This window comes from Oncorhynchus keta, chromosome 17 (genome assembly GCF_023373465.1).
Source record: "Oncorhynchus keta strain PuntledgeMale-10-30-2019 chromosome 17, Oket_V2, whole genome shotgun sequence".
NCBI lineage: Eukaryota > Metazoa > Chordata > Actinopteri > Salmoniformes > Salmonidae > Oncorhynchus > Oncorhynchus keta.
The window spans coordinates 24,499,459-24,525,759 of NC_068437.1; the positions used below are offsets into that span (position 1 = coordinate 24,499,459).

At 41.4% G+C, this 26,301-nt stretch overlaps 1 protein-coding gene and 1 long non-coding RNA gene across 2 annotated transcripts in view; one reads left to right on the plus strand and one right to left on the minus strand.

The window, feature by feature from the left end:
• The window catches only part of LOC118396247 (neuritin-like), a 30,314-nt gene extending 4,224 nt beyond the window's left edge, over window positions 1-26,090 (plus strand). Inside the window, exons 2-3 of the mRNA XM_052465742.1 lie at window positions 15,350-15,500; window positions 20,820-26,090. Of these exons, the coding sequence (XP_052321702.1) occupies window positions 15,350-15,500; window positions 20,820-21,117 (449 nt within the window). The 3' untranslated portion in view covers window positions 21,118-26,090. The remainder of the gene's footprint in view (window positions 1-15,349; window positions 15,501-20,819) is intronic.
• On the minus strand, window positions 15,569-18,186 carry LOC127908231 (uncharacterized). Its single transcript, XR_008066421.1, has 2 exons — window positions 18,072-18,186; window positions 15,569-15,958 (listed from the first exon to the last, which is right to left on the minus strand). It is a non-coding gene; the product is annotated as an uncharacterized LOC127908231 (long non-coding RNA).
• Window positions 26,091-26,301: the final 211 nt, after the last annotated feature.

A 26,301-nucleotide genomic window follows, 5' to 3' on the forward strand; every position in this document is an offset into this window, starting at 1 on the left:
CATTTCTTTAGCCGTGTGGATCAAAGCAATGTGCCTGCAGCCTTTGATTCCAGCCAGGTCACCCTTGATACAAGTCATTATTCAACATCCACCCATGTCTGAGGATGTTGGAAGACGATGTGGTAACCATCCACTAGGGGCAACAGTGAGCGCTGTTACCTTCGAGTAGGAATTTGCCTCTGATTCCATTGGTTGCAAGTTTGAATCCAGCAATATTATTTTTTTGATTTTTGTTTTAAGTTTATCCCAAACCTTAACTCTTAATGCCTAAACTTAACCTTAAGCACTTCCAAATTTGACTTTGCAACAACTTCGAAATGTCATGTTTGAGAAACCAGTGGTGGAAAGTATTTAAGTAAAAATACTTTAAAGTACCTCTTAAGTCGTTTTTTGGGTATCTTTACTACTTATATTATTGCCAACTTTTACTTCACCACATTCCTAAAGAAATGAATGTACCTTTTTCTCCTTAAATTTTCCCTGACACCCAAAAGTACTGGTTACATTTTGAATGCATAGCAGGACATGAAAAATGGTCTAATTCACACACTTATCAAGAGATAATTCCTGGTCAATGACTCTGATTTGGCAGACTCACTAAACACAAATGCTTAGTTTGTAAATGATGTCGTGAGTGTTGAAGAAAATCATGCCGTCTGGTTCGCTTAATATAAGGAATTTTAAATTATTTATACTTTTGATACTGAAGTATATTTTAGCGATTACATTTACTTTTGATACTTAAGTAAATTTTAAACCAAATACTTTTGGACTTTTACTCAAGTAGTATTTGACTGGGTGACTTTCACTTTTGCTTGAGTCATTTTCTATTAAGGTATTTTTTTATCTTTATTTAACTAGGCAAGTCAGTTAAGAACAAATTCTTATTTTCAATGACGGCCTAGGAACAGTGGGTTGAGGGGCAGAACGACAGATTTGTACCTTGTCAGCTTGGGGATTTGAACTTGCAACCTTTCAGTTACTAGTCCAACGCTCTAACGACTAGGCTACCCTGCCGCCCCAGGGTATTTTTACTTTTACGCAAGTACAACAATTGGGTACTTTTTCCACCACTGTGAGAAACATGGATGAATGTCTAATTCTGACGTGAGACTGTGAGAGCTAGTTGAAGCTTCATGGGTTTTTTCTTTTTGTGGATCCATCCACTCATGTTCTTGTTTCCAATATTTTTCTTAGGTAATATTTTACAGTAAGATGCTCTTACCTGTGTACTTACCTCTTGGCCTCCTTGGGTGAATAGGGAGTCCACCATCTGTGTAGTAACACTGCATGTAACACTAATATCACCTCATTTTGAAACGCCATGCCATACTCTGTGGACGGCGCTTAATTGGAGCCAATTCACTCCAACGACAGGACAATGACCGAAAGCACAGCTCCAAACTATGCAAGAACTATTTAGGGAAGAAGCAATCAGCTGGTATTCTGTGTATAATGGAGTGGCCAGCACAGTCACCGGATCTCAACCCTATTGATGGGCGGCAGGGTAGCCTAGTGGTTCGAGCGTTGGACTAGTAACCGGAAGGTTGCAAGTTCAAATCCCCGAGCTGACAAGGTACAAGGACAACTAGAATGCCAAAGGTCTGCAAGGCTGCAAATGGAGGATTCTTTGACGAAAGCAAAGTTTAATGGACAAAATTATTATTTAAAAAAAAAAAAATTATTTATAACCTTGTCAATATCTTGACAATATTTCTTATTCATTTTGCAGCTCATTTCATGTATGTTTTCATGGAAAACAAGAACATTCTGAAGTGACCCCAAACTTTTGAACGGTAGTGTAGGTATAAGAGCAACTTATGTCTTCTTCATACAGTTTTAATTAGTGCACCTGTCCCATAAGTAATCTTGATTATTCCATTGTGCCCCAATCATAAGATATGACCTAGGTGAACACATACATTACACACACATGTATTATGCAGTTTAAGTGATCCATGGTAAGGATGGTAGGTGATTGTAATGAGAGACTAGGAAACCATTCAGTATAAGTGCATTGACATCGAAAGCACTTTGGAAATCCCTTGTCAGTTATTATGTAATATATTTTGTGTACAATCACACAATGTTAAAGCATCTGCGTACAGTATCTGCTTAACTCTGTATGATTACTATCTTACATAATGTTTTCATATAAATTACAATTATTATTTTTGGAGGAGGATATTTGCATATTCTGCAGTTGTAAAAATGTAAAATCTAGCCAATTATTTCTAGATTTGAAAGAACAGACCAAAAATACTAAATTAGCATGATCTTTCAGAGATACTTGGAAAAATATTGGGTTCTTCATGTTTTTTAATACTGCATCCCAAGGAAAAATGCAGCTACGTGTGGCAGTCCTGACGGATTTAAGCAGTTTCACCACTTTTCCATCAGGCTTTTTTTATGTTAGTCACACGCCGAATTCCTGGTTATATCTCATCATGATGTCTTTAAATTCCTTAAATGTATCTAACATTGATTAAATGTATTTAATATAAATAATGGCCCATTAGATCTGATGTTAAAGCATGAAGCAGTTGGCCTGATGAATCATCCTGAATTTCATTCCATTGCTCAGTTTTAAAGTCCCATACTGAGTGTAGAATGTGTCCCATTTAGCCTACATCCCACCCCTTCAACCACACACAAGATCCAGAAATAAACAGAGATAGCTTTTAATTACTCATGATTTCTCCGTAGGGATGAAACTCTTCTATTGCAACATATTTATCGTTATGCAGAGGACCAACCAACATTTCTTCCTGATGCATAATTTGCCTGATGCAAATTATGGGGTTTTGGAAGGAATAATGCTGAATTGAGGTAGCCTGACTGTTTCTGCACTGTTTCTGCACTCAACAACACTACATCATGGTCAAAGTCGACAGATATAACTTGATGTAACTCTGATGGTTGAGTGCCTAAGTGTCACACCCTGACCAAAGTTTGCTTTGTATGTTTGTATGTTTTGGTTGGTCAGGGTGTGAGCTGAGTGGGCATTCTATGTTACATGTCTAGTTTGTCTAGTTCTATGTTTGGCCTGATATGGTTCTCAATCAGAGGCAGGTGTTCGTCATTGTCTCTGATTGGGAACCATATTTAGGTAGCCTGTTTGGTGTTGGGTTTTGTGGGTGATTGTCCTTGTTACTGTCTCTGTGTTACTTTGCACCAGTATTAGGCTGTTTCGGTTTTCGTGGCACGTTTATTGTTTTGTATTTGATTCGTGTTTACTTTGTTTCATTAAACATGGATCGCAATAGCCACGCCACATTTTGGTCTGACTCTCCTTCACATACAGAAAACCGTTACACTAAGGGCTTTTTTACTAATGTCCCAATGATGTTATAGGAATGTTTTCAAGTTGCTGGGTCAGGGCTCAGCTGTGTGATGCTATATTAATATTACAATTATTTGACTAACTTTCAGAAAAAGTAGATATTGGTGTTTGTAGAGCAGAAGGTGTAACAGGGAAAGGAAAAGGGAGGGCTTAGAGGAAAGGAGAGCGAATCATGAGTTAACTTTATCCTTCAAACTGTTTTCTTTGAGGGCACATGCCCTTATGTAACCTAATGGATCAAGTTGAAATGAAGTGCAAGAGATGCATACTCACCAAAGTCCAATGTTATCCATTTGTGTCAAGCCAGAAGGTGGTTGCTACACAAGTTTCCATTATTAACACCTTTTCTATCACAGATAGAAATCATCTTTTAACTTCAACACTTATTTTGAGTCTAGTTTTGCTCTTACATAGGGCTTCACGTACTCTCTATTTTACTGTTATGAATCTGACCATGTACTGTATGACATCTGTTAGTTTGATACAGCTCTGTGGTCTATCAACTTCAATTATGACCAATTGTATGTCAGATGGGATTCCCGTGCCTCTCTCACAGCCTATTTTCAGACCTTTTTGTGTGTAGCTGAATAGTTTTTCTTTTTGTCAGACTGAATTATTGAGCCCTTATCTTAACCGTTTCACGTTGGACACCACACTGATCGTATTCAAAAGGCAGTCCCATCTCATTGGCATCTATGTCTTCTTCTTGTCTGTTTTAGTGAGGGTTATTAGAGCAGCTATGTCTCATCTGCCTGTTATCAAAGGTAGCGCTCAGCTCAGCGCTCAGACTCTGCTGAGGGGATGGGAGAAGAGGGGGATACAGCGAGCCACAGCTCCCTCCACCCTCCACAGGCAACAACACTCCCATGGGGCATGGACTTGGATGAGATATAGAGTGAGTGTGTGTGGTGTTTCTGTGTGTCCATGTGTTGTGTTCATTTTCTTAATGTATGTGTGTGTGTGTCTGCGTTTATTAAACAGCGTGCTAAAGAAGGAATATGAAAAGCTTGCACATTAAAGATCTCTCTTCGTCAGTGCCCTTCAAGCAATTTGTGTATCCTTTTAGCTCTTCTGAGCCAAAGAAACAGTTACTTGGCAAGTCTTTTTTTCCTACAGATTTATCAGATCTTTAGCGAGAGAGGGAAAGGCAGGAAGAGCGTTCAAGAGACAGAAAGGCTTAAGGAGCTGGACTGGATTTAACGTCTAAGAAGGCTTTTTCCTTACATTGATGTGAAACGTTGCTCTCTGAGTAAAGCCTATTTCTTATACTCTCTCTTCCTCCCTCCCTCTCTCTCTCCCTTTCACTCTCTATCTGTACTAACCAACAGGCAGATAATTTGCCTCATGCAGTCTTCCTACGTCTGCATTTTGTCCAATTATTTTCATACACCTACAGGACAACTTGTACAGCAGTAGCGCTGGTGGTCCTAATGAACATGATTGTCGGCAGTAGCAGCACTAATCCACTCATTTCAGTGTGACCTGCTTGGCTTCAACCCTCATTAGAACAGATTACAGTTGAACCAAGACTACACCAAGTTGCTCCACCTCTCCTTTCTCAAAATGCTTCAGAATAGACAAATGATGTTACCAAACCTTTGTCTTTCTGGAGCACAGTGGTATTTATGTAATCTCTCTCTCCACATTTCTGTCTCGCTCCTTTCTGCATCACTATTGTCCTCTATGGGAAAATGTATTTTCTGTGGATGTAGGATTTTATTATTTTCCCTCCTCTCCCCTGTGATGGGAACTGAGGTCCAAATGGAAACATTTGAGAGGTTAATCATTCATTTGGAAACGGGAGTTAGTCCGGTTGAGCTAATTATCAGGGGTTGTTTTTTATGCCGATCCTATGCATAGCCTACTCTCCCTCTCTCGCTCTCTCCGTCTTTCTCACACTCTTTCTTATTGTGCCCAGCATGGAGGTTGCAGTGGGAATTCAGTCCCTCTATACCTCTCGCACGCAATGCTGTCACTAGCAGGTTCATTAGCCTGGCTGTTGCCCTTAATGATGGAGTTACCATAGTGCCATAGTAAACCTCCCCAGCCTTCCACCTACTCAGTGTCAGAGAGTGCGACAGCAGTTACCTGGTCAGACAAAAATCTTTGGCTTTGCTGCTCAGACAGTGACATGCTGAATATTTGCTCAGACAACAAAACACTGAGCTACTACTAATCAGAGATACAATGGAGTCTATTCAGACAGTGCGCCACAGACCTCTGAGCGCCACCCACAGATGAAGAATGAGGACTTCTGTTCAAATTCCCGTCCCTGTGAGGGTGGTACTAATGATGTGGTGGATATATCAGTCTAATAACTTGGCTAATGGTTCCTGTCTCTAGAGCACCTTGTATTGGATGGAGTTGTCTTCCCAGTGGATGTGTGTGGAGCCGACGTTAGAAAACACCAGGGCCAGTGTAATGTACATCTCACTCTGAATTAAATAGTCAGGTCCGTAATTATTGGCACCCTCAGTAAAGATTAGTAAAAAATAGTGTATAAAATAAATAATACAAATAGTGAGCTATTTTATATGCTCCAAAAATTGAGATTGGAGAACACGTTGCGAGGGTTCTTACACTATTCCTCCATTCAGAATGTTTCCAGATCCTTGATGTCCTTCGTCTGCTCTTATGGACTGCCCTGTTTAATTCAAACCACAGGTTTTCAATGGGGTTCATTTTGTGGTCAATTAAACCATTTCTTTGTGGATTTTGATGTGTGCTTGGGCTTATTGTCTTGCTGGAAGATCCACTTGTGGCCAAGTGTCAGTTTCCTGGCAGAGGCAACCAGGTTTTTGTCTAAAATATCCTGGTACTTGATAAAGTTCAGGATGCCGTTGACCTTAACAAAGGCCACAGGACCAGTGGAAGCAAAATAGCCCAATATGAATGGTCTAAGATCCCTCCTAATATGTTCTCCAATCTCATAAAACATTTTAGAAAAAGGTTAAAAGCACATACCTTTACATTTGGTAGGCCATACCCTATCCCTTGTCCACACTACAACAAACATGGCGTCAAAGCCGCTTCTCGCAACAGCCTTGAACGCTTCCCTCGAATACAGCATAGAGCACGTCACTGCAACACTAACGTAGCAGGTGTAAAAGAAACGCCTGAAACTCGATCCCCTACATACTGGTCTTGGCGATAAGAAAACAACCCTTCTGTTCAACCAATCCAGTAAATGTGGAGGAGGAGTTAGCAATATGGAGCGTCGCCTTGTTAACGTCCAAAAGCGGAAGTCGCTTCACAGGCTCTTTCCATTTCCCCTGAATACCGGAACATCCAGTTGTTGAGGACTTGGCAGAGGCTACTTCAACACAAATCATTGTTTTCGAGGGCTGTCATTTACTTGAGTAAGCAGCGTGGTGAAGTATTCACAGAAAAATAAACAAAAGTAAGCTGACCAAAAGTTCGACAAACTTTCGTGAGAGGGAATATATGCACTGTTCCCTGTACTCTGGGTGGAACAGATACTGCTACTGGAGAGTTCCACCTTCGATATTTATTTACATGCTCACCTTGTGTCATACCAGCTAGGTGCCACAGGCTACACACTGATACTAGATTATACTTTTGATTGGTATCTAATTAGTTTTAGTTTCATAATGTCAATTACTTAAGCATTATGTGAGTTCCAGTCGTAATGTCAGTGTTACTACACAGGTATAAGAACAACTTATTGTTAAGGGTTACTACACTGATTCTCCTGTATACAATGTCACTGGCAGAGCAAGAGCCCTAACAGATTAACAAAAAAGTCTGTGGAGAGTATTTTTTTTAAACTACAGTTGAAGTCGGAAGTTTGCATACACTTAGGTTGGAGTCATTAAAACTCATTTCTCAACCACTCCACAAATACATTTCTTGATAACAAACTATAGTTTTGGCAAGTCGGTTAGGACATCTACTTTGTGCATGACACAAGTAATTTTTCCAATAATTCTTTACAGACAGATTATTTCACTGTATCTCAATTCCAGTGGGTCAGAAGTTTACATACACTAAGTTGACTGCTTTTAAACAGCTTGTAAAATTCCAAAAAATGATGTCATGGCTTTAGAAGCTTCTGATAGGCTAATTGACATAATTTGAGTTAATTGGAGGTGTACCTGTGGATGTATTTCAAGGCCTACCTTCAAACTCAGTGCCTCTTTGCTTGACATCATGGGAAAATCAAATAGAAATCAGCCAAGACCTCAGAATATTTTTTTGTAGACATCCACAAGTCTGGTTCATCCTTGGGAGCAATTTCCAAACACCTGAAGGTACCACTTTCATCTGTACAAACAATAGTACGCAAGTATAAACACCAAGGGACCACGCAGCCGTCATACCACTAAGGAAGGATACGCGTTCTGTCTCCTACAGATGAACGTACTTTGGTGCGAAAAGTGCAAATCAATCCCATTGATTTGCACTTTTCATCTTGTGAAGATGCTGGAGGAAACGGGTACAAAAGTATCTATATCCACAGTAAAATGAGTCCTATATCGACATAACCTGAAAGACCGCTCAGCAAGGAAGAAGCCACTGTTCCAAAACTGCCAACAAAAAGCCAGACTACGGTTTGCAATTGCACATGGGGACAAAGATTGTACTTTTTGAAAAAATGTCCTCTGGTCTGATGAAACAAAAATAGAACTGTTTGGCCATAATGAATATCGTTATGTTTGGAGGAAAAAGGGGGATGCTTGCAAGCCGAAGATCACCATCCCAACCGTGAAGCACAGGGGTGGCAGCATCATGTTGTGGGGGTGCCTGCTGCAGGAGGGACTGGTGCACTTCACAAAATAGATGGCACCATGAGGATGGAAAATTATGTGGATATATTGAACAACATCTCAAGACATCAGTCAGGAAGTTAAAGCTTGGTCGCAAATGCGTCTTCCAAATGGACAGTGACCCCAAGCATACTTCCAAAGTTGTGGCAAAATAGCTTAAGGACAACAAAGTCAAGGTATTGGAGTGGCCATCCCAAAGCCCTGACCTCAAACCTATAGAACATTTGTGGGCAGAACTGATAAAGCGTGTGTGAGCAAGGAGGATACACAAGTTTGTAGTTTGATTAAAAGTTTGTAGTTTGATTAAACACCTTTTTTGGGGAAGCTAAAATAAACAACAGATAACCTGCATCGGCGAAGAGGCCACTGAGATTCATAGTGTTTTCTTCAGGCATTTCCTCACTTTCTACATAAACACAGTAAACAACCAGCGGTAGGAAGTAAAATTAAATTAGATCATAATGTACACCTAAATGGTTTTGAACTCTCAGTTCTGTTTTATTTTTAAAGGTGTCAAAACATTTTGTGTATGGGATCATCAGAAGGGCATCATTCAGAAATTGACACGAGAAAGAATGGTCTGCAGCACTTGTGCAGCAGACATCAGCACCAATTCAGCTAGTTCAGCACTGCGCCTGGCAACAGCTGCATATTCACGAATAGAGATGTACAAGTACTGAGAAAGACTCAGCCCGTCAGTCTGCCAGGTGGGTCGCCTAGACCAGTGGTTCGCAAACTTTTTATAGTCCCGTACCCTTCAAACATTCAACCACCAGCTGCGTACCCCCTCTAGTAGTCTCAAATATTGTTTTTGCCATCACTGTAAGCCGGCCACACACACACACTATACAATACATTTATTAAACATAAGAATGAGTGTGAGTTTTTGTCACAACCCGGCTCGTGGGAACTGACAAAGAGCTCTTATAGGACGAGGGCACAAATAATCATATAATAATAATCAATAATTATGTTCTTTATTTCGTCATCTTACATATAAAACCTTATTTGTTCATCAAAAATTGTGAATAACAGGTTAATGAGAAGGGTGTGCTTTAAATGATGTAATGTTGGGTTGTATTGGAGAGAGTCTCATTAAATAATTTTCAACACACAGCCCATGCTTGTATTTAGTTTTCATGCTAGTGAGGTCCAATAATCCACTCTCACATAGGTACATGGTTGCAAAGGGCATCAGTGCATCAGCACGACTTGCCAAGGCAGGATCTGGCAGTAGCTTCTGATTAAATAGAATTTTCACAGAACCACTTATTGGGGCGGCAGCGTAGCCTAGTGGTTAGAGCGTTGGACTAGTAACCGGAAGGTTGCGAGTTCAAACCCCCTGAGCTGACAAGGTACAAATCTGTCATTCTGCTCCTGAACAGGCAGTTAACCCACTGTTCCCAGGCCATAATTGAAAATAAGAATATGTTCTTAACTGACTTGCCTGGTTAAATAAAAATAAATAAAATTGCAATTTTGATGAGGCTCTCTTGTTCAGATATCGGTAAGTGGACTGGAGGCAGGGCATGAAAGTACAAATCCAGTTGTTTGTGTCGTCCGTTTCGGGAAAGTATCTGCGTAATTTTGCACACAACTCACTCAGATGCTTCGCTATATCACATTTGACATTGTCCGTAAGCTTGCGTTCATTTGCACACAAAAATCATACAATGATGGAAAGACCTGTGTGTTGTCCTTGTTAATGCAGACAGAGAAGAGCCCCAACTTCTTAATCATAGCCTGAATTTTGTCCCGCACATTGAATATAGTTCCGGAGAGTCCCTGTAATCCTAGATTCAGATCATGCAGGCGAGAAAAAACATCACCCAGACTGGCCAGTCGTGTGAGAAACTCGTCATCATACAAGCGGTCAGACAAGTGAAAATGATGGTCAGTAAAGAAAACTTTAAGCTCGTCTCTCAATTAAAAAAAAAAACATGTCAATACTTAGCCCCTTGATAACCAGCCCACTTCTGTATGTTGTAAAGCGTTACATGGTCGCTGCCCATATCATTGCATAATGCAGAAAATACACGAGAGTTCAGGGCCCTTGCTTTAACATTTTCACTGTAGTGGCTAAAACGTCTTTCAAGCTGTCAGGCATTCCCTTGGCAGCAAGAGCCTCCCGGTGGATGCTGCAGTGTACCCAAGTAGCGTCGGGAGCAACTGCTTGCACGAACGTTACCACTCCACTATGTCTCCCTGTCATGGCTTTTGCGCCATCAGTACAGATAACAACACATCTTGACCACCAAAGTCCATTTAATGTCACAAAGCTGTCCAGTACTTTAAAAAAGATCCTCTCCTGTTGTCCTGGTTTCCAGTGGTTTGCAGAAGAGGATGTCTTCCTTAATTGACCCCCCATAAACATAACGGACATATACCAGGAGCTGTGCCAGGCCTGCCATGTCTGTTGACTCCAGCTGTAACGCATAGAATTTACTGGCTTCTATGCAAAGCAGTAATTGTTTCAAAACATCTCCTGCCATGTCACTGATGCATTGTGAAACTGTGTTGTTTGATTGAGACGTTGTCTGTATAGTTTTTGTTGGCCTTTTCCCCCAACATTGTCACAGCCATATCTGCAGCAGCAGGAATAATTAAGTCCTCCACAATAGTATGGGGCTTGCCTGTCCAAGCCATCCGGTAGCTCACCATATAAGACGCTTCTAGCCCCTTCTTATTAATGGTATCTGTTGCGTTTATACATGTTACAACTCTTAAGTTGTCTTAATTAAACCATCTAATGTGATTGGATGTTAATTATTTGACTAGGCGACCTGTATTTGACATTGCGTTGTTATTTCGCTGAACACTAGATGGTTTAACTTTATTTTTGGCAGTGAAACGAGGCTACTCAGGAGAGAAAGAAACCTCACCCAAATGTATAGCCGCGTTGGAAAATATAAATGAACTGTTTGAAAATGTGAAATAAAAATCTAGCACATTTTTATTTGGCGTATGCCAGACGGCTGGGGTACCTAGTCTCAACCCACTTATTACAGGGCACTGTTTATTTTTCTCTTGCCTATTGTTTTTATGCTTCCAGAGGTTAATAATATATGGAGGGATGCAGAATGGACCTTTATAAATACAACTTTATTCTGTTTTTCATGTGTGTATTTCCTCCAAACTTCAAAATATCTCCTGCTATATTGATGTTTTAAGGGAGCACATGTTAGACAACATATGCAAAACATTATGTTGGTACAGTATAGTTCAACTCATTATGCTGTTCTGTTTCATTTTTACTCTGTATTATATAGCAGGACAGATTATAGATATTGTGTTTCCTGAAAGTCTTACAAACTCCCCCGGGACCATAAGCTCTCTCATTTGGGTAGTGACCAGCAATTATGTGAGGATTATCAGGAGCAGTAATACGAATAAGCAGCAGTGTTTTAAGCAGCTCCGACTGGTGAGTCTTTTGCTGAATCCTTCCAACTGCTCCCTTTGATCTCTGTGCTCCACTCTCATAGCATGCAGCTACAACGACTGGGGAAGGCCATCATTGTAAATAACAATTTGTTCTTAACTGACTTGCCTGGTTAAATAACGGTAAAAAAAAGAAGAAGCGATTTACCCTGGTTTACAGGCCAGTTCATTACTGAGGCTTCAAGTGGAAGAGGGAGGTCAATACAATGAAGCAAAAGCTCCACCGTGGTAGTTCTGATGTGCAGTAGCACTGTGAGTCAAAGAAACTCCAGTAACAAGCCCCCTGGAACATTGCTGTAATGACAGGAAAACAAAATGATACAGTGCCTTTGGCATCCAGTTGTCTATACTGTACGTAGTGCTAGAGATGGTATGGCTGTGATGCCTGACATATAGAACTTATAGGAACTTTTCCCTCTATCCTTTTAATATCGATATCTGCACTTTAACTCTGTTTTTTTCTCATGATGCCAATAGTCTTGAAAGAAAAGATCTGCACAGAAAAATCACTAGATTCCAAACCTTCAACGAACACGTAGCTAGATGTGCACATCTTCATCAATCTTTATTGATGGAGAGGGGGGTTTGGTAAATGATCAATGCAAAACCAGTGTGATGAAAATACACCAGAATGGATAGAAAAGTAATGTAATGTTATTTTAGGCTAAAACAACTACATCAGTTAAGTCTGTGGTTTCTTCATCAGTCATGTCTGTCTGACTTGAGACTTCGTGCTTTTTTATAGGAATAATCTGTGGATTCCCCCAGGCTCTGTCATGCTATCAAATATTTACATTTAGGCTCAAAAGCAGCCTACAGTATCTGCTGCCCTGTATAGGATGCATATTGAACCAGACCTGGCTGGGACACGGGATGGTGCTGGGATATAGCATGATGCTGGAGTTCAATTAAGACACATTTCTATTGGGGAAAGTAGCAACGTGCTTATATGAGGAACCATTGGGCTGGACAACTGTGGTGTTTTTCCTACCAACATAGACTTTGTTTTAACTTGCTCAATAGACAGTGCATTTGTTAATTTCCTCTTCCCTCTAGTTCTTTATACTGTCCCTATCTCTCTTGGCTCAATTTAATTTTAACCATTATTTTACCAGGTTAGTTGACTGAGAACATGTTCCCATTTACAGCAACAACCTGGGGAATAGTTACAGGGGAGAGGAGGGGGATGAATGAGCCAATTGTAAGCTGGGGATGATTAGGTGACGGTATGAGGGACAGCTTGGGAATTTAGCCAGGACACCAGGGTTAACACCCCTACTCTTACGATAAGTGCCATGGGATCTTTAAAGACCTCAGAGATACAGGACACCCATTTAACGTCCCATCCGAAAGACAGCACCCTACACAGGGCAGTGTCCCCAATCACTGCCCTGGGGCATTGGGATATTTTTTAGACCAGAGGAAAGAGTGCCTCCTACTGGCCCTCCAACAGCATCTGGTCTCCCATTCAGGGACTGACCAGAACCAACTCTGCTTAGCTTCAGAAGCAAGCCAGCAGTGGGATGCAATCATTTGTCAATCTCTCTGCTCTCTCTCAGTCTTCATAAAATTCTGATGAGGATGAGTGAAACCAATAATCTTTAGACCCCCACTGCCAAACATTGCCCGAAATCAACAGGAAAAAAAGGAGGCCGGAAAAGTCATAATTATTAAATATTAATCATGTTCTTCCCAGGGGACCAGAAGAGAATGGGCCTTCTGGGCCTGTGTCCACAAAGCCTCTCAGAGTAGGAGTGCTGATCTAAGATCAGTTTAACATTTTAGATCATAATGAATAAGATTATATAGACAGGTTGGGACTTGATCCTAGATCAGCACTCCTACTCTGAGACGCTTTGTGGATACAGGCCCCGGTGATCTGCTGTCTAACCCAATTACCATCCTCAGTTTTACCTCACTTAGTCCCGTTAGCTTCTTTGAGGGTTTGACTTTAAATGGTTGGATTACAGTGGGATGGAGTAGCATGGGAGGAGAGAGGAGATGGAGAGATAGAGGTCTGTAAAGGAGCAGTTTGGGGTAATTGAGTGGGCTCATGACTCACTTAAAAAAATATATATTCACACGGCTTACAGGCACTAGTTGCTTCATATTAAAATGATTCATATGTAGCCTAAATGCAATATTGAAATGAAGTTGTATCTGGGTCACTCACACTACAGCCTGTACCCCTCTGACATGCTTCAGGGCCACTTTCCTTCCAAACTTATTTTTCACACATGGACTTTCTGGAGTGTGCACCTTCAAGGTTGGTTGTTGGCACAGTGCATCATGCTGTTCAGATTCAATTAGTTTGGATTGTGTAAAACCATGCTGATTTCAAGGACTTAAGTACTCTATCTGAAATAGGCTGACAAAGGAACATAACCATGTCTCTCAATGCCAGGAGAGCTGAAGATGTACAGCTATATATACACTATATATTCAAAAGTATGTGGACACCCCTTCAAATGACTGGATTCGGCTATTTCAGCCATAGCGATAGAATGGCCTCACTGAAGAGCTCAGTGACTTCCAATGTGGCAACTAGTCAGTTTGTCAAATTTCTGCCCTGCTATAGCTGCCCCGGTCAACTGTAATTGCTAAAATTGTGAAGTGGAAACGTCTTGGAGCAACAACGGCTCAGCCGTGAAGTGGTAGGCCACAAGCTCACAGAACGGGACAACCGAGTGCTGACGTGCGTAGCGTGTAAAAATCATCTGTCTTCGTTTGCAACACACTACCGAGTTCCAAACTGCCTCTGGAAGCAACGTCAGCACAATAATTGTTCGTTGGGAGCTTAATGAAAGTGGTTTCCATGGCCTAGCAGCAACACACAAGCCTAAGATCACCATGCGCCATGCCAAGCGTCAGCTAGAGTGGGGTAAAGCAAGACTGAACTCTGGAGCAGTGGAAACGTCTTCTCTGGAGTGATGAATCACGCTTTACCATCTGGCAATCCGACGGAGGAATCTGGGTTTGGCAGATGTCAGGAGAACGCTACCTGCCCCAATGCATAGTGCCAACTGTAAAGTTTGGTGAAGGAGGAATAATGGTCTGGGGCTGTTTTTCATGGTTCGGGGTAGGCCCCTTAGTTCCACTGAAGGGAAATCTTAACGCTACAACATAAAATGACATTTTAGACAGTTCTGTGCTTCCAACTTTGTAGCAACAGTTTTTGGGAAGGCCCTTCCCTGTTTCAGCATATCAATGCCCATGTGAACAAAGCGAGGTCCATACAGAAATGGTTTGCGAGATCGGTGTGGACAATTTGACTGGCCTGCACAGAGCCCTGACCTTAACCCCATCGAACACTTTTGGGATGAACTGCGAGTCAGGCCTCATCGCCCAACATCAGTTCCTGACCTCACTAATACTCTTGTGGTTGAATGGAAGCAAGTCCCCGCAATGTTCCAACATCTAGTGGAAAGCCTTCCCAGAAGAGTGGAGACTTATAGCAGCAAAGGGGGGGGCCAACTCCATATTAATGCCCATGATTTTGTAATGAAATGTTCGATGAGCAGGTGTCCACATACTTTTAGTCATGTAGTATACATATGGAGGATCCCGCTATAGAGGATCCAAGGTTTGTCAAGCCTTGTACAAGACAGAGCTTTGTTGCCACTTGTTTACTTGTTTAAGTAACCAAACACGTTTACAAAAAACACTCAGAAGTCCTGTGCTTGGCAATATTGAACTCTCCGGATGCTCATTTCTCCCCAATGTGAGCCAGGGATACAGAGAGTGCTGATGGAATACTGTATGTCTCTGTGTCTCCATCCAGTCGTCGGCCCCTGTCCCAGCTCTGCTGCCTCCACCAGGAGGTGTCACTCCATCTATAAGGGCTTCGCTCAGTGTCTGATGGCTCTGGGAGACAGCCTGACCGACAGTGCCCAGAAAGATGAGGACACACAGGAGATACACACCATCTGCAAGTAAGCACCCCCCCCACACACACACACACACACACATTATAGCCCTAGTCACTGACAGATGAACCAAATCAAATCAAATGTATTTATATAGCCCTTCGCACATCAGCTGATATCTCAAAGTGCTGTACAGAAACCCAGCCTAAAACCCCAAACAGCAAGCAATGCAGGTGTAGAAGCACGGTGGCTAGGAAAAACTCCCTAGAAAGGCCAAAACCTAGGAAGAAACCTAGAGAGGAACCAGGCTATGTGGGGTGGCCAGTCCTCTTCTGGCTGTGCCGGGTGGAGATTATAACAGAACATGGCCAAGATGTTCAAATGTTCATAAATGACCAGCATGGTCGAATAATAACAAGGCAGAACAGTTGAAACTGGAGCAGCAGCACAGTCAGGTGGACCGGGGACAGCAAGGAGTCATCATGTCAGGTAGTCCTGGGGCACGGTCCTAGGGCTCAGGTCCTCTGAGAGAGAGAAAGAAAGAGAGAATTAGAGAGAGCATATGTGGGGTGGCCCGTCCTCTTCTGGCTGTGCCGGGTGGAGATTATAACATAACATGGCCAAGATGTTCAAATGTTCATAAATGACCAGCATGGTCGAATAATAGTAAGGCAGAACAGTTGAAACTGGAGCAGCAGCATGGCCAGGTGGACTGGGGACAGCAAGGAGTCAAGACCAATGATTATGAACTTACAGTAGATACAAATCCCCTCATCTATATCTTATTTATAGACACACACACACACTCTGAGAAGAGAAATTGACGTAACACTGTGACCTATAATGGAATTACCATTGAACGATGGGCTTCACCAGATCTTTACCTCTATTTCAATATCTCCATCGCTTTCTCTTTCTTCTCCATGGTTATACCCCAGCTCTCTCTTTCTTCTCCATGGTTATACCCCAGCTCTCTCTTTCTTCTCCATGGTTATACCCCAGCTCTCTCTCTCTTCTCCATGGTTATACCCCAGCCCTCTCTTTCTTCTCCATGGTTATACCCCAGCTCTCTCTCTCTTCTCCATGGTTATACCCCAGCTCTCTCTTTCTTCTCCATGGTTATACCCCAACTCTCTCTTCTCCATGGTTATACCCCAACCCTCTCTTTCTTCTCCATGGTTATACCCCAGCTCTCTCTTCTCCATGGTTATACCACAGCCCTCTCTTCTCCATGGTATACCCCAGCTCTCTCTTTTGCATGGTTATACCCCAGCTCTCTCTTCTCCATGGTTATACCACAGCCCTCTCTTCTCCATGGTTATACCCCAGCTCTCTCTTTCTTCTCCATGGTTATACCCCAACTCTCTCTTCTCCATGGTTATACCCCAACCCTCTCTTTCTTCTCCATGGTTATACCCCAGCTCTCTCTTCTCCATGGTTATACCCCAGCTCTCTCTTTCTTCTCCATGGTTATACCCCAGCTCTCTCTTTCTTCTTCATGGTTATACCCCAGCTCTCTCTTTCTTATCCATGGTTATACCCCAGCTCTCTCTCTCTTCTCCATGGTTATACCCCAGCTCTCTCTCTCTTCTCCATGGTTATACCCCAGCTCTCTCTTTCTTCTCCATGGTTATACCCCAGCTCTCTCTTTCTTCTCCATGGTTATACCCCAACTCTCTCTTCTCCATGGTTATACCCCAGCTCTTTCTTTCTTCTCCATGGTTATACCCCAGCTCTCTCTTTCTTCTCCATGGTTATACCCCAGCTCTCTCTCTTTCCTCTCCATGGTTATACCCCAGCTCTCTCTCTCTTCTCCATGGTTATACCCCAGATCTCTCTTCTCCATGGTTATACCCCAGCTCTCTCTTCTCCATGGTTATACCCCAACTCTCTCTTCTCCATGGTTATACCCCAACTCTCTCTTCTCCATGGTTATACCCCAACTCTCTCTTCTCCATGGTTATACCCCAGCTCTCTCTTTCTTCTCCATGGTTATACCCCAGCTCTCTCTTTCTTCTCCATGGTTATACCCCAGCTCTCTCTTTCTTCTCCATGGTTATACCCCAGCTCTCCCTTTCTTCTCCATGGCTATACCCCAACTCTCTCTTTCTCCATGGTTATACCCCAACTCTCTATTCTCCATGGTTATACCCCAGCTCTCTCTTTCTTCTCCATGGTTATACCCCAGCTCTCTCTTTCTTCTCCATGGTTATACCCCAGCTCTCTCTAACATCCTGACAGCACTTCCCATTTGCTTGAGGCATATTGGAGTGCCTAATTAAATATTGAGGGTCTCTCTTTATCCATCTCTGTCTTCCATTCTATTTATACATGCGTCTGTAATCCATTTTAAGATTATGTCAAGGATTTTTTTTATAAAATCGAAACTCATTTACTTAATTTCTACATATTAAAACACTCTAAAATGCAATTTGGGGAATATCAAAAACAAGCAAAATTTGACTCCAGACATAATCAACTTGTTGCTGTAGCTTCAATCTCCTCAGTCAATTAGGGACTTAACATTCTACAAACACATTAGCTGCTACGCACTAGTTCAGCACCGAGGTTACACTCTAGTTCAGTTTCATATCAAGTCAAACAGCAGTTACCTAGCCAAAGTACAGCCATCTTTACCTCAGCACTGTTTCGAGAAAATGTCGCGCTGTTCCGTACAGTTGCATCGACACGCGCTCCATAAAGCTAGCCAGCCATAAACAGCCTTCCCTCCAGCTCCCAGACGTTCGCATGGTCCTAAAGTCCTAAGGGTTCTAAACTGCATTTGCCTTTTAATCTGGATTTGAATAATTGTAGTAGCCATTTTAAATTGTTGTTGTTGAGCTAGGGTATGACCGCCCTGAAAGATGCATCACCCCATCAATATTAACCCATTCCCAGAAAACATTGCATCAATGTAGGAAGGTCCTGTCGGGAGTTGTTGTTCACTATTGAGGAGCTGGAGAAACACATGTTGTCTTCAGGTAATCCTGCCATTCAGTAAATTTACATAGGTCTGCACACACGCACAATTCCACGCACACACACACACACACACACACACACACACACACACACACACACACACACACACACACACACACACACACACACACACACACACACACACACACACACACACACACACACACACACACACACACACACACACACACACACACGCACACACACGCACACACACACTCACTCTTCCTAGGAATGTGGTCAAATCTGTTAGAGAGAGGCAATATTTTCCCTACTGGATAAAAGTCTCAGATTTGCATCTAGGCCAAGGCTGCACCACTGTCAGTATTCTCTATGGAATGCTAGGAGAGTTTACCTTGAGTATAGAATAAAAATTAAGGAAAATCTGATGTTACTAGGTACAGGTAATGTTCTTGTTTCCTGGGCCGTGAGCTTGGTTTGTTTATGCATTAGCATGCAGTGTATGTTTCAGATCAAGTATTTAATCTAACACCTCAGCAATCCTTTATTATTTTAATCAGAATATAGACTGCAGGCAGATATTGCTAACAAGCTGCCCTTCACCTGCTGTTACTCTGCTGTTTTCTACTGCATATGTGACTCTGGGACTTTGCAAGGCTGCATTTTGCTTCCTCTTTGTTTCACCCATTCCCCTCAAGGTCTCCTGTGTGTACGATAAACAGATGCCCTAAGCCCCCAACAGATGTGCTGTTTAAGGGTTGAGTTAAGACCATGGGCCCATATCCAAATACAGTGCTAGTTTAGCCTTTCTGCACTTATAATAATAATAATAATAATAATATATGCCATTTAGCTGACGCTTTTATCCAAAGCGACTTACAGTCATGTGTGCATACATTCTACGTATGGGTGGTCCCGGGAATCGAACCCACTACCCTGGCGTTACAAGCACCATGCTCTACCAACTGAGCCACATAGGACCCCTTGTACACAGGGAATGTGAATATAAGATGATTATGAGTGGTGTTCCAACTCTTGTTCCAACTCTTCCCGTCCACACACAATACCCCATAATGACAAAGAAAAAGCAGGTTTTTAGAAATGAGAAAAAAACAGAAATATCACATTTACATAAGTATTCAGACCCTTTATTCAGTACCTTGTTGAAGCACCTTTGGCAGCGATTACAGCCTTGAGGCCCTTGGGTGTACAAGCTTGGCACACCTGTATTTGGGGAGTTTCTCCCATTCTTCTCTGCATATCCTATCATGTTCTGTCAGGTTGGATGGGGAGCAATGCTGCACAGCTATTTTCAGGTTTCTTCACAGATGTTCGATCAGGTTCAAGTCCAGGCTCTGGCTGGGCACTCAAGGACATTCAGAGACTTGTCCCAAAGCCACTCCTGTGTTGTCTTGGCTGTGTGCTTAGGGTCATTGTCCATTTGGAAGGTGAACCGTCGCCCCAGTCTGAGGTGCTGAGCGCACTGGAGCAGGTTTTCATCAAGGATCTTTCTGTACTTTGCTTCTTTCATCTTTCCCTCGATCCTGACCAGTCTCTCAGTCCCTGAAAAACATGAAAAACATGAAAAACATCCCCACAGCATGATGCTGTCACCACCATGTTTCACCATAGGGCTGGTGCCAGGTTTCCTCTAGAAGTGACACTTGGCATTCAGGCCAAAGAGTTCAATCTTGGTTTCACTAGACCAGAGAATCTTGTTCCTCGCAGTCTGCAAGTCTTTAGGTGCCTTTTGGCAATCTCCAAGAGGGCTGTCATGTGCCTTTTACTGAGGAGTGGCTTCCATTTGGCCACTCTACCATAAAGGGCTGATTGGTGGAGCGCTGTAGAGATGGTTGTCTTTCTGGAAGGTTCTCCCATCTCCACAGAGGAACTGTGCCTCGACACAATACTCTCAGAGCTCTACGGACAATTCCATCGATCTCAGGGCTTGGTTTTTGCTCTGACATGCACTGTAAACTGTGGGACCTTGTATAGACAGGTGTGCACCTTCCAAATCATGTCCAATCAATTGAATTTACCACAGGTGGACTCAATCCGGGCGCCAAAGACGTGGATGTCGATTAAGGCAGCCCCCTGCACCTCTCTGATTCAGAGGGGTTGGGTTAAATGCAGAAGACGCATTTCAGTTGAAGGCATTCAGTTGTACAACTGACTAGGTATACCCCTTTCTCTTTCCCTAATCTAGTTGTAGAAATATCTCAAGGATAATCAATGGAAACAGGATGCACCTGAGCTCAATTTCGAGTCTCATAGCAAAGGGTCTGAATACTTATGTAAATAAGGTATTGATGTTTGTTTTGTTTTCTTGATGAGGAAAATTGTTTATTTAATACATTTTAGAATAAGGCTGTAAAAAAGTAAATGGGTCTGGATAATTTCCGAAGGCACTGTATGTGACCATCTCTGTTCCACCACCTACAGGTCCTGGGATGAGTTTCATGACTGTGCAAACGTGGCGATGGCCTGGTGTCCGGATGAGGCTTCTGCTGTCTGGGAGTCTTTGCGACAGGAGTCCAAGAAGATGCAGTTTTCTGGAAACCTGTATTACATGTGCTCCAGTCGTGACCAACCAGCTGCCAACGCTGATGCCCTGAGCCCGTCCAACCAGGAAGAGATTAGCCAGGAGTCTCTTAAAGCACACGCCCACTGTCCAGGTCCTGCCTCCTTCTTATTGCTCCCCTCATGTCTGTCTTTTCTGCTGCTGTTGCCTAGCCTATAGACATGACCAGAGTGAAGGGCAGGGAGGAACTCATAGAGGACATGTACAAACAGACAGTATCAATAAGTCACTCATATTTTTTTCTGTACTAAAAAGGAGTTGCATATATTTCTAGCTGCACGTTCAGATTGGCAGCTCCTCATCTGTGTAGTGTATTCATTTCATACACACATGTCATCTCTATGGATAACTTTATATGTACAATTGTACAATATTTATATTGTACAATACTACTGTCCTCAGATTTTTTATTCATAGATTTTAGATGTGTATTACAATTAGTTTTGTTGCAAAACGCTACTTACAGTGCCTTGCAAAAGTATTCACCCCCTTGGCATTTTGTTGCATTACAACCTGTAATTTAAATAGATTTTTATTTGGATTTCATGTAATGGACATACACAAAATAGTCCAAATTGATGAAGTGAAATGAAAACATAACTTGTTTCAAAATATTCAAAAAAAATTACAATGGAAAAGTGGTGCTTGCATGTGTATTCACCCCCTTTGCTATGAAGCTCTTAAATAAGATCGAGTGCAACCAATTACCTTCAGAAGTTACATACATACATTTATTAAATAAAGTGCACCTGTGTGCAATCTAAGTGTTACATGATCTGTCACATGATCTCAGTGTACATATACACCTGTTCTGAAAGGCCCCAGAGTCTGCAACACCACTAAGCAAGGGGCACCACCAAGCAAGCGGCACCATGAAGACCAATGAGTTCTCCAAACAGGCCAGGGACAAAGTTGTGGAGAAGTACAGATCATGGGTGGGTTATAAAAAAATATCTTAAACTTTGAACATCCCATGGAGCACCATTAAATCCATTATAAGAAAATGGAAAGCATATGGCACCACAACAAACCTGCCAGGAGAGGGCCGCCCACCAAAACTCATGGACCAGGCAAGGAGGTCATTATTCAGAGAGGCAACAAAGAGACCAAAGATAATACGGAAGGAGTTGCAAAGCTCCACAGAGGAGATTGGAGTATCTGTCCATAGGACCACTTTAAGCCGTACACTCCACAGCACTGGGCTTTATGGAAGAGTGGCCAGAAAAAAGCCATTGCTTAAAAATAAAATAAACAAACATGTTTGTTGTTCACCAAAAGGCATGTGGGAGACTCCCCGAACATATGGAAGAAGGTACTAAAATGGAGCTTTCTGGCCATCAAGGAAAACGCTATGTCTGGCGCAAACTCTCTTCACCCCGAGAACACTATCCCCACAGTGAAGCATGGTGGTGGCAGCATCATGCTGTGGGTGTGTTTTTCATTGACAGGAACTGGGAAACTGGTCTGAATTGAAGGAATGATAGATGGCGCTAAATACAGGGATATTCTTGAGGGAAACCTGTTTCAGTCTTCAAGCGATTTCAGACTGGGACGGAGGTTCACCTTCCAGCAGGACAATGACCCTAAGCATACTGCTAAAGCAGCACTCGAGTGGTTTAAGGGGAAACATTTAATGTCTTGGAATGGCCTAGTCAAAGCCCAGACCTCAATCCAATTGAGAATCTGTGGTATGACTTAAAGATTGCTGGAGCAGTTTAGCCTTGAAGAATGGGCAAAACTCCCAGTGGCTAGATGTGCCAAGCATAACACCAAGAGACTTGCAGCTGTAATTTCTGCAAAAGGTGTCTCTACAAAGTATTGACTTTGGTGGGGTGAATAGTTATCCACACTCACGTTTTCTGTTTTTTTTGGTCTTATTTCTTGTTTGTTTCACAATAAAAAATATCTTGCATCTTCAAAGTGGTAGGCATGTTGTGTAAATCAAATGATACAAACCCCCAAAAAATCAATTTTAATTCCAGGTTGTAAGGCAACAAAATCGGAAAAATGCCAAGGGGGGTGAATAGTTCCGCAAGCCACTGTATCCATTATTTAGCTGGAATGGAATGTTCGTATCCTGTATATTTAATATATAAATTCAACACATAATAAATAACCTCATGCTATAGTACTTGGCACCCTATTCCTTAATAGTGCACTAATTTTAACCAGAGCCTAGATCTCATATTACGGTATTGATAAATGTTTTAATATATATATATATTAAATATTAATGTCCCAAATGTATAATTTCTACAGTTCTTTAATAAAAATATAATTATATGTCACATTTGACTGTGTAAAACCTTGCAGTACTACTCTTTTCTCTGAGAGGGAGGCGGATACAATGGGGTCTGAAATTATTGAGAGCCTTGATAAAGTAAATAATGAATGTATAAAATAAATAATTCAAGTAATGAACTATATTGTATGCTCCAAAAAATGTGGAAATTATATTTTATACTAACACAATTTCTCAAAGAAAGAGATTTAGTTTAATAAGTAATCCTTTTTCCTCAAAAAGGTGGGAGTCAAAATGATTGACATCCCTAAAGATTCTTATAAATAAAGTAGTCAAAAGTTTAGTATTTATTCCCATTTAGCATTTGTTCCTATTCCTAGCATGCAATGACAACATCAGGCTTGTTACTACAAACTTGTTGGATGCATTTGCAGTTAGTTTTGGTTATGTTTTAGATTATTTTGTGCCCAATAGAAATGAATGGTAAATAATGTATTGAGTCATTTTCAACTCACTTTTATTATAAATAAGAATAGAACATGTTTCTAAACACTTAGCATGATTACGGGTAATCCTTAATGAATCGTGATTAATAATAATTGAGAAAGTTACAGAGAGTCAAAGATCAAACCTCCAAGACATGCTAACCTCTCACCATTAGCAATAACAGGGGAGGTTAGCATGTCTCATTGCTCATCTTTATCAAGGGTGTTAATTATTTCGGACCCCAGTGTATATCTCGTTTTGCAACCAAAATGTATTATTTGTCTCTCTGAAATAAAACCATCTAGTGATAAGTTTCAAACAAACACATTTCTGTAATTTAACAACCCCATGTCATGATAAGATGAGGTAGAAACACACTCTTTCATAAGTTCTTGAAAAGAAAAGAGCTAATTTACAAACATTTCTGAAAATGGATATACAGTCTTTTGGAATGAAACTGTTCATTTGAATAGTATGGTTCCAGCTATCTGGGAGAGCTGAGGTTAGAATGTAAATGAGCACATAAACCTCAAACATCTGGAACCCAAGAAAGAGTCTTCAAGCCTTACCAGGCAAGGCTTAACAGCAACGTCTCAAACACTGTATCCTAAATTTGTCAGGTTGCTATTCAATCAGAGAGCACTGTGGGATGTTTTGTAGCATTGAAGGCAATTCTTTAAAATGTAGTTTGAGACTCACTGAGGATTACTGAGAGGATTACTTAGAGTAAAACCTCTAAAACAATAGAACACACCTGCAGGCAAGCATAATGAAGTATACCCAGGTCGAGGCAGTTCGCTGCCATTGCTCAACGGTGCAGTCATCCCGTGTGTTTAATACAGAGTTTATGAACAGATAAACCACTTAACTTACATTCAACATCACTTCTTATTGTCTGTTGTCTAGCTCAAGTCTAGACTAACCTATAATTATATTGAGTTATTTGTGTTTAACAAATATGGATGAACGTGTACATAATGTATTTGATTAATATTAATATTTATGTACATATCAAGCAGAGACCCTGGGGGAATAGGAGCGGTATAGAAATAAGCTAGGTTTTACTCTGAAGGACTTTTGTTTTATAATACTCAACACCATGAGGATAACCCCTGTTTGACTCCATGACATGAAAAGTTAGCTGCGTTTAAAACCTAGCACTAATTGAATGTACATCTGAGATAAACTACCATGTTGGAAATGTTACTGTACCTTTTAAAAAGTTCATGTTTTCTACTTGCTTTGCCCTACTCAACAGCTTTAGCGGTCAATTTGGATTTGCAGTGGATTTGCATTTTTTATTGGCAATTAATCTTGTTTGCTAATGCAGCAACGTTGTGTGGGATGGTCAGGGAAGTGGTAGTAAACTGGAGTGAAAACCTGAAGGAAATCTATTTTCATCTGCATTGTAAAATATATCAAGTGGATTTAGTTGATTATTAACCAAATTTAAATATTTAAAGAATATTGTCTGGCTATAACATCAGCTAACACTGCAACATTTTAGGTTAGTGGATAGCACATTTTAAGCTGTTGGCAAACTCTCTATTTCTAAATTCTGTGTGTTTGCGTGCGAGCGTGTGTCTGTGCGTATGTGTGTGTGCTCGTATGTTTGTGTGTGTGCGTGTATGTATCTGCTTGTGTGCATTGTGCCAGTGTAATAACACTTGGTGAATAAAAGCTATGACTTTTATGCCTGCCTCTCTGTTATCTTCCTTTCAAAATACTTTTTCATTCCTGTATACATCAGCTCATAAGCATCATTATTCTTTGCATAGATATGATGTTAATGTACCTGAATTGTATAGTTCTGAACTAGCAGTTTTAAAGAACAAAAGTGTTGTGTTATATATATGCTTGGGACTCTGTATGATTGGCATGTACAACTGTGCACTCTTTCTTTTTATGATATGTTGAAAAGGAAGAAACCATTCTGTCTGTAATCTCATTGTACTACATTGACCATACATCTCTCAAAGATAGAAGCAGATGAGACGAAGGGTGCAAATTCAACAGATTATACATTCCTCCCTTTGAATATGTGATACTGTCATCCTAAAGGCGGCCCATCAAACAGAATGCTTATTTAGAGCCCCGGGGATGAATAAGCCTCTGAGGGACATTCATCTATGGGGTTTTCCCACTGTGGACAGACCACACACTGGACCAAGTTCAGAGATACTGGGCTTGGGAGAACACCATCCCGATATATGTCATTCAATTGAATAGTGTGTACTGACAATCTTCAGTAGAAGCGTATCTTTTGTACAGAAAGCCATCCACAGGGTGTTCCGGTCTTATTGGACTGAGTTTTCAACATTGGTTCAAATTCTTTTCACTTTCACTATGTGTCTGTCTGTATGAAGTATGTTTTGCTACATTTATAAATAATCAATAAAATGGCGATGACTGATGCTGAATCTGCATTTACTTTCAGTGGGTTTTACATGTTCTACTCAGTGTACTTAAGCCAGCCAACGAATGACAACTCCAAAGATGTTCTTTAGTTTTGATTAAATATCAAACGTAAATGTTGGTGTTGCGAGTTAGTTGATGGCTTTAGTGCACTGAGTGTTGTCTTGTGTTCAGTGACTGAGATTTGGACAGATACGGTA